The sequence below is a fragment of the Mixophyes fleayi genome, chromosome 4 (genome assembly GCF_038048845.1).
Source record: "Mixophyes fleayi isolate aMixFle1 chromosome 4, aMixFle1.hap1, whole genome shotgun sequence".
NCBI lineage: Eukaryota > Metazoa > Chordata > Amphibia > Anura > Limnodynastidae > Mixophyes > Mixophyes fleayi.
In genome coordinates, this window is record NC_134405.1 from 161,524,886 (window position 1) to 161,534,935 (window position 10,050).

Below are 10,050 nucleotides of genomic sequence, written 5' to 3' on the forward strand. Positions count from 1 at the left end.
ATATGGAGAAGGAACTGTAATAGATCATAAATTACAATGACTTTCATTCACAGAACACTAGTATTTAGTTAATAAACATTACTTTCTGACTGTAGTGTTTGATCGATATAAAGTGGTACAATATAAATGACCATATACTTAACTATAAATATAAGTGACTGAAAAAGATTAAAGTCAATTGCAATATGCATGCTACTGAGAGTGCCAAATAGCACTTGTGTGATTGGTGCAAGAATAAATGCAAGGTGCAAGAATAAATATGCACACCTAAAGAAGGTGGTTTTAAATTAGACTTCCGGTGGCCCATTATGGGTACAAAACTAGAACATTATTCTACATAGCCAACATAAAGTGTCTATCACCTCTGGTTCTGTCATTGTACAGCAATACATATATGTCTGCATTTGATAAGATGTCTTATTATTGCATATCAGATTTTTTTGCTTAGTGGTGGTTTAAAATAGGATTAAACCTTTAAACTGGACTTTAATGGAAAAATAATGTATTATCATTTGGAAACTAGCACATTCACTGTGGATAAAGACCAACACAACATAATGTATGTACCCCTTCACTTAATAATGTTTGCAGCCATCACCTAAGCTACATCTATGCATCTTAAACAAAGTGTTCTCATCTACATGAAACATCTCTATTACAGTCTCCTAGTTTCTACGTTTGTGTCCACCTCTGATTTACATGTACTTATTGTACATAAATACACATAACTTTAATGCATACCACACACTGTAGTGCAAAGTTTAAATCCCTGCCAGTGTACCAGCATCCCCTCCCTCTCTATTTCTCACTCTTCCTGCTATTGCATGCATAAAAGCAACATTTCATAATATTTACACAGCGAGTATTGTTAGTATCTAGATCTTAACACAAACCAATAATGTTCTGGCTCCATAAGGGATTCTTTGACCATGTGACCAAAAAGCATTGCTGTGATCAGTTTGAATATGGAATTTTATTACAGTGAGGAAATGAAAATGTTCCTGCCACAAAAGGTGTCTTTGTGTTCCATTTAGCCTGACTGCTTGTCATCAACCACTGTACTTTTCTATTCAAGACACGTGATGCAAGTAGATATTATGATAAGATTATAGCCTAGGGCATTTAATATAATTAGATATGTACAATGTATTTCAGTTCTTCAACCTTTTTCATGTCAAATTAACTATTGCTAATTAACAGAAAACATTTCATTAAAGAAAAGAAAATCCTAGGGTATAAAAAAAACAAAAAACGTAGCTCAGATTTAAAAGAAAAATAAAATTTCCTACATACTTTAAAACAAATCATCAATTCACCCTATACTTTGGGGATATAGATATTTATTTACAGTCTCAAGAATACTGACCATTATCATGTGATCTATTAACCTTGGTAAAGTGTATTTTTAGTTTAAATAGCATGTATTGAATATGTACAGTACAAGTCTATGTTAAAGCAAAATAACTAATTGATATAAGCTAGGAGTATAATCACTCACTTTCTGTCGAGTTCATTTTTTCTGAACTGCTCTATCAATTGGTTTGATTAACTCTATAAGCTTACTACATTTACAGATAATGCATTCAAAACACATAATATGGTCATTGTTACATCATTGTAAAAACAAGCACTTAAAATAAACCTTAAATACTTGAAAATATAGCAATTTCATTGTTTCCACTGGAAATCCACCAGGTGAGCATTTATATAGGAGATAAGGTATGGCAAGTCAAAAGATTTGCAGACATATCGCTCAATATGTATAGGGGGAATTCAATTGGCCACATTACTGCCGAAAGTAACACGACCTACGCACTATTACCATTACTACAGTAATAGTGCGTATTATTACCATTAGTTCGGTAATGTTTAACGCTGATTTCTGGGTTAAAATCCAGGCTAAAATGACCAAATAATTAGTAATAGAGAGCAGACCGAGTTACTTTTGGCGGTAAAAGGGCCAATTGAATTCCCAAGCGCAATTGATAAGTACAACAAACTAATGGCACTAATGTGCGTAACTGAGTAACTGCAGGATACTGGCACCTTGGTATTTGTTATATGTAGAAAAGCTATTAGAGAATGTGACAGTTTTTTTTAACAGGTAAAAAGTTCTGCCAGTGAACTAGAGGTAGGACTGTTTGTTGCTATCTGTATGTGTTTAAACTACAGACTAACCAGGAGATTGTAAATCGTCCTAGTTTAAAGCTAATGACAATACTGCAAAAAGAATCATCATCGGCTATTTATATAGCGCCACTAATTCCACATCGCTGTACAGAAAACTCACCCTGCCCCATTGGAGCTTACAGTCTAAATTCCCTAACACACACACACACACACACACAGACTGAGAGACTAAGGTCAATTTAATAGCAGCCAATTAACCTATTAGTATATTTGTTGAGTGTGGGAGAAAAACCGGAGCACCTGGAGAAAACCCACGCAAACACGGGGAGAACATACAAACTCTGCGTTGCTTGGTTAATAAAGGAGATATGCAACTGATTATTTCCTTGTGTACTGACAAAGCATACATGAACTGCAAAAGCAGGATCACACGGATGAAAGGGTATGAAAAGTTACTAAAAATGGGTTAATTTTAGTAAGCAACTGTCATAGCATAAACAATGATCACTCTGACTTACTGAATACATTATGCAATACATTGGAAACTTTTAGGATTTACAATTGAAGAACTTAATTTAAATTTAATCTTCTATTTTATACTGACAGGATTTATATTTTATGCAGTATTGTAGATACAGTGGTATCTGCAATATAAACAATTTACACATTTCAAAGAAAAGCTGGCTTGCTGAACTACCAAATTTGTTTGGCTAGTCAAATATAGAATGTGCTTGTTTGCCTTGTGATGCATTTGCTTGAAGTTGATGCATACTGTTACCAGTACAAAAAAGTAATTGGCAAACATGAGTAACAAGAAGTTAAACTTGAAATTGCTCATTATTTATAGATAATTTTGAAAGAAAGGAAAAAAAAAAAAAAGCTTGCTCAGTATAAAAGTTGTATTGTTTTTCTGAAGATACAAAATTTAAATGGGAGTGGTTTCCAGACTGGATATAAATAATGGTCATGTCTTAGCCTCAGCAGCTACAAAGATGCACTGTTAGCCATTGATACGACAACACGTGAAAAGTTTTAAACCCCCACCCCCCAAAAAGAAAAGACCCAACTTCAAAGCTCTAAAATAAACATGTGTGACATTCATCTACAGATCAATGGAAAACATTTACATTTAAGAACCAACAATCTTCCACCAAGCAAAACTGCAAATAAAAAGTTTCCATGTCACCACTATACATTAAAATTCAATGATTTTGTTCATTAAAAGTATCCACTTCAAGAAATCCATTAGATACTAATTTGAATAATGTTTATACTACACTGTTACATCTTTTTGTTAATATTGGGGAAAACTACTAGAGCAATACTTATGCATAAGGTTTCTTACCAATCTCCCACAACTAGTTGTTGCTTTGATCTGACTACAGTGCCTAAACTTTAGATCATACTGTAAGACACAAGCCTGAATGCAGAGGCATCACAAATGACAGCAGTGATCATTATTTTGAAGAATTCAGGGGAGACATTTCCATAAGAACTGCTTAGGCCCACACTCATCCACTATATTCTGCAATTAAACCCCTTTGATGCTCTAGGGAATTCCTGCCATTAAAGAATACACCACACCCTAAGTTATTCAATATAATTGTAATCCTGCAGGTAGAGAAGAGGTTAATCTAGGAAAGATTGAATTAAGAAGCTACAACGCCGCACCCTTTGCCATGTATCATCCCTCAGTGTAAATCACAGCAAATTGCAAAACACAATACAGCAGCTGTCAGAGGCCTGCCATGTACTGTGGAGGGATGCAGGCCTCCCTGACAACAAAAGGGATGACTGAGGGTGTGGATGGTGTGATCTATGGGAATGCATCACTGACTAGGTATATGGGGAGTAATGCACAGACACTCCTGAAGTTGGGATAACACAAGGCCAAGCTATAGAGAACACAACGTGCATACCAAGCAGCAGTAACTTGACCTCCCGGGCAGCCTTCTCTCCATCCTCCCTCAGGTTTCTGTCGATCATCTTACTCCTCTCCACCGCCGCCTTGTCCTCCGCGCTCAGCGTACATCCCATGGTGACAGCGCTGCTGGGACACTCTGCGCAGACACACAGCCCAGAGGGGCACCGCTCACCTCGGGTCCTGGGGCTTTAGGTGGGCGGAGGGCAGGGGGTGACAGAGCTGGATGGGGACAGGCACAGGTTAGCCTGCCGTCAAAGAGTTGCTGGGGGCGGTGTGTGTGTGAGTGGTCTCAGGGGGGAAGACTGTAGTAAATAAGGGCTAATGATGCTGAGGAGCCGGCCAGACGCTTACTCCCCAGGCTCCAGCTTCCACAGCTGCTGCTTGCTTCCCTGAGCGTCGCTCGCTCTCCTCTACACGGATGACGGCAACCAGCATCGCGCATGCGCGAAACCGCTGGCTACACCCCAAGGGTATAGCCTTCCACTCACAACAGTACCCGGATTGAATAAGCAGCTCGCTTCACACCTCTCATTCGCTATTGGATGGCGAGTTGAATACAACTCTTACGACTGCTTAGGTGCCAGCCAACGCAATAGCGGAGTAATGCGATGAGGGAGGGTGAAGATTGTACGGTTAGGAAATGGTTACAATAAAAGGCGGTCAAATTTACGTCACTGCGCTGTGTGTCTATATAAAGCGGTCGCCAAAGCAAGGCGATGTTTAATTTGAATGTCAACGGCTGTCTTGTTTGTTGTTGTGTGAGGACAGCCGGGGTCACTCGTGTTGTTTCAGGGAATATTCTGATAAGGTAGATTGGTTTTCACATAACATGAATAAAGTTTCACACGCTCTAGTTTACCTGATCGCACGTTTTTGAATATAGAGCATTGGTTTGAGAACGCCTGAAGTTTTTCTAATATTTTGGGAGCAGCTCTGAGCGCCCCCTCGGTGACTGGCGAAGGTCAGGCATCTTGTGCCTATCGCGTGCAGTAACTAGAACAGCGATCACCGGTGCTATGTACCAACTACACTGCATGTGTATAACCATTAACATTAGTGCTAATGAACCGAATGCATTTTTGTTTCTTTTGTAAAGGAGCCTGGAACACTGCACACAGAATAAATATCCTTTATTCCTTATGTTACCATGTTTGTCTTAAGCGCTATGATATTTGTAGTTACAGGAGCTGATGCATGTTGTGCCCCGTCCCCCCTAAACAATAAAAAGATAAGTAAAAATATCGTATTTATGACTATACTGATTTGGGTGTATCTTGATGTGTCCAGTTCTGCACCAGTAGCATATGTGCAAGTTACATCAGGTATGGATCAGATAAACTTACACCCAACCAGGTCATAAGTTCAAGAAGAGGGTTTTTTAACATTTGCTTCAACAGTGAAAAAAATGCATTAACTATTACATTTGTTTTAAATAAAGAACCTCCTATCCTCACTGTTGATATCTGCTCTATGCTGTAAAATTTGGTACTTCAGAGTTCCTGTTCAAAGTACATGGACTTAAACGTGTAATGTTATTTATGTCAGGCAATGCTTTATCTTTATTTGTCAATTACGTTTCTCCTATATTTTTAATCTGGTTGTGCTTTTCTGATTCTTATGAAACTTGATATATTTTGTGTTTTATTTAATACTATATTATGCTATCCAATTATTTGCTTGTAAATCCCTGCCATGCTCTCTACCTAACATTGTTTAGTATTGAGATGTACATATTAAGCCTCCAGTTATGTGTATATCCATTTGGGTTCCGATTGTAACACAAATTCCTGGTGTGATTTATTTATGTATAAAACACAGGGCACTTTAAAATGTGACAACTTTAAGTATTAGTATTAGATTTGCAAAGAGATTCAATGCCCATAGGTATCCCAGATTTCTGAGAACAGTCCCCCTTTTTCCCACACAAAGGGCTTGATTCATGTTCAAACGTCCGTTAATTTGTGTGGATTGGAATAGCACTGTGCATGCCTAAAAATGGATATTACGCCATTGAATGCAATTTATGTCCATACGCAACTGACACGACTGCCTACAACTTGAGTGGCAGAACAGGTTATGTGGTTCAGGAAATGTTCTCCATGTCACAACTTACCTCCCTGCTTGTAATGGGTTGCTTTACACAGGGAATGTTTACATGTGTTTGCCTTCAATCTTTGCATTGTCTATACATATTTTTATACTGTGATGTGCCTTGCCGGAAAAGGATTCAAAGGGTTCATAACCCACCTATGAGCTTTAATATAAAATATTAAGCACAGGCAGTTTTGCATTTACAATACATTTTTAACTGGTTTCATGTGGTAAACGTAATTAACACATGACAGCAGTATACATAATAACATGAACGCGAGTACAGTTGAGCAGAATAGTAAAGGCATGGCTGCAATCAACAAAACAAATCACATAGCATGCATTAAAAAAAATCAAAAGTCATGACAGGCAACAGAGAGAGTGAACAGACATGAGACATATGGCAGAGAGCCCTACCTGTAAGATTTTACATTCTAAAGGGAGGGTGTAGTGAGAGACAATAGGAGCAAATTGGAAATTAAGCTTAGAGGTCAAGGAGGGTAGCAGAGGAGGTAGAAACTAAACAGTTAAGGTTGCAGGAGGGTGGGTTAAAGGGGTGAGTTGAAGGGGGTAAATACATTGTGCAGGGAAGGAGGGTTGATTGGAGATAGTGTGCCGTGGAGAAGGTGATGGGGCAGTGTGGGGAGACATAGAAAGCAATGAAGAGTAAGGTGGGAAGAAGTACCTGGTAATACAGATGGATAACAAAGTGGAGAGGTATAATGTAGATAGTTGCCCAGTCAGTGGTCTAGTATCTGCGACGGGACTAAGCTGCAGGTTCAGGTGGCGGACAAATATAGGTGGTGGACATAAGAAGAGGAGAGATGAGGTGAGGAAAGTCCTAATGACTGCAGATTTTAGATGGATCAAAGGGACGTGGGCTTGAAATTACATCAAACATTTGTCCATTGGCCATCTCTGAAGATGTTCTTTGCAGAATTAAAGGACACTGAACACTTATATGTTGACTTTGAGGAATTAGTGCAGTGTGCTCAGCCCAGTGCAACTAGAGAACTATAATGAGAGAGAATTTTAAAAGTGGTTGGCTTGTTGTGAGCTCTTGGAAAGTGCATCATATCAGCGGAGGTAAATGTGGGGAGATAGGCAGCACCTAGTCTGTATTAATGGTCCAGTGGAAGGTATTGGCTGCTTAGATGGCTCCAAAACCGCAGCTGATGCGAACCACGGCGGGAGCTCTTAGACCGTAAGTAATGCACAATATGTGACAAGGGCATCGGTGGAGCAATGGGTGTTTGTTCCGTTGCTCTGGTGGGTTATCAGGCATTTGGGTTCCCTGATGGAGACAGCTAAAGAGACCCATGTGAAAGTAACATTGAAGGCTGCAGGTTGTGAGAAGAGCTGCATGGATGGTGAACCAGTGCGGAAGAACAGTAGCTGGGAGTTCGCAGTGTCTTTGAATGTAAAGGGATACCTGTGTCATAGAGATATGGATTGACACTGGTAGAGTGGACTAGATGATGTGCAAGGTCACTGGTCGAAGAAACAGTCACAAAGTGGGCCAAGTGCAGGTCTACTCTAGTAGACAGGAGACATAAGCATTGCTGGAACCAGAGAAGACATTGAAATCACAGGTTATTGAGTAAATAATTTCATTGGAGAAGCCCCAGTAGGTGAGAAAAAAGGTACAAGAGCACCAGGCAGTTTTTGATGGAGCGGCTTAGCTCAAGATAGCAAGTAGAAGTCTTTCTTCAGTTTTGGAGCACCTTTGTGGGATATTTTGGTGTCAAAATGATAGTGGGGCTTTCCTGGGCAAATCCCAATGCTTGAAAAGCAGCTCTTACAATTCTAAGTGTATGATGATTTTTTTATTTTTGTACAATGATTAGCTTTTCTGTACCTGAGTATTGAGTTAATTTCCAAACAGGGTGACATCTGCGTGGAGGTTGTGTGCTCTCCAATCTGTAGGTTTCTTCTCATCGCTCTGATTTCCTCTGATATTTCAAAGACATACTGGTTTACTATTTGATGAATAGGCTTCTAACTAAAATGAGCTCTAGCATGGTTGTATGCCTGTGGTAGGGAAATTAGATTGTAAACTACTGATTTGCCTGAATAAAGTTCTCTGATTGTAGAGCACTGCATAATATATTGACACTATATGAAGGATAATAGCAAGGCTAATAATAACAATGTATTACCCTATTTTTTTAAAAAAATTAAAAAAACAAATATATTTTTTCCTTGTCATCTAGCTCTGACATACTTGCCTGCTTTATGTGGATAACCAAGCTCCTTAGCTTAGTAGTGCACCAAAGGGAAAAGGGGAGAAAGCCCTGTTTGCCAGTTTTAACAGTTTTGTTTTCTTTTACACATTTTTTGGGATTTGCGACAAAAGTAAAAAGTTTACACATGGCTGCCTTATGCAGGCTAATTTAATGTGTACTTATCATGCAGTTTTGAAAATGCCTGTTATTACTTAGCTCAACTGACAGACTAGGTCATGGAAGATAATAGTGTCTGGAAGCATTTATTGTGGATGAAGGAAAGCAATCCGAATATTGCCAATAACTTTTCCCTATGTAACTTTTCCCATGGGGAAAAGTTACATAGGGCTTTGTATACAAAGAGCCCCAGTGTCCTGTTTTTGAAGCAAAGTGGTATAATATGCAATATCACTAATGTTTTTGGTACATGTAGGAGGGAAAGGAGAAGTTAAACAATCCACATGGTAATGATTAGTTTCATTACCATGCATCAGTGCCCTCACTTCTCCCCTCATGGATGGCCACAAAAAGTGTCTGAGAGGAGACAGATATTGAGAAAAGAGTGGAAATGAGCCTCTCCTGCAAATTGGCCTTAATACTTAAACTCAATAGTAATTTGATTTGTCAGGGGAGGACAGATCTATCAGTTAAAGGTAATAGTTGACAATGCACACCAGGTATATATTGAGAGCATGATGTTGAAATCAATAATAACTACGGGTTTCATGGCTGAGGGAAGATATACAGATGTTGGCCTTTTTATCACACAATTTAATCATGTTATCATCAGGGGCCAATTATGGGATAGCCGTACTTCACTCTTTGAATCACATATAGCTATGTCTAGAACAATCCAGTTTGCTTCTTTATGTTCCATACACTTTCATAGACCTGATGCTGATGTTCTGGTGGATACTTTGCAGACTTTTCAGTGAATCTGTACCAATTCACTAGCAAATTGCTGAATCAGTTGACAGTGCGCCCATCCCTATTTTTTTATACATTAGCATTTGTTAAACATAGGGCTGGCGCTACCATTAGCCAAACTTAGATGATTGCCTAGGGCAGCAATGGCTAAAGGGTGCCTAAAATACTGAATTAGTGACATAACATAACTCGGTCAGGTTTTTATCCCCACCCTCCGGGGTGCCCCCACATGGACCACCAATCGCTGACATGCTGTCATCTTCATGCCCGTGAAGTTACTAGCTGCTGCTCTTCCATGTCTGTGATGGGTTTCAAGTGTGGTGCTTGACTATGATGTCAAAGCCAAGTGCCACACTCACATTCTGAGGAGTAAAGCCCTCACCTCCTGCCTGTTAAGGTAAGAAGTATTTGGGGTAGGGGCCCACCAAGTAACTGGGCTGGCAGCACCTAGGGTGCTCCTGAGCTAGTGCCAGCCCTGCACATAGTAGCACTGCACTGTTTTAATACATTATATTCCTTTATGACTGTTGGCTTCTGGCTTATTTGATCATACGCATTTTATAGACTATGTGAGTCTTTGTTTTTCAAAGCCATTAACCAAAAGTATAAAAAATGATATCCTCAGACTTGTCTTAATCCTAACCATTATATAGCTTTAAAATTAGGCATATCCCTAAACCAAAGCTTTAAAGTTAGTTTAACATTAGCTCTAGCCTTAAATGAAACCTGAGTGCTAGCAGACCTTTGTTCTAA

The 10,050-nt window shown here is 39.2% G+C and overlaps 1 protein-coding gene across 1 annotated transcript in view; it reads right to left on the reverse strand.

Annotated features, from left to right (window-relative positions):
• The window catches only part of GNAI1 (G protein subunit alpha i1), a 52,371-nt gene extending 47,867 nt beyond the window's left edge, over window positions 1–4,504 (reverse strand). The window contains exon 1 of the mRNA XM_075208710.1: window positions 4,050–4,504. Within this exon, the coding sequence (XP_075064811.1) occupies window positions 4,050–4,167 (118 nt within the window). The 5' untranslated portion in view covers window positions 4,168–4,504. The remainder of the gene's footprint in view (window positions 1–4,049) is intronic.
• Between the last annotated feature and the right edge of the window lie 5,546 nt (window positions 4,505–10,050).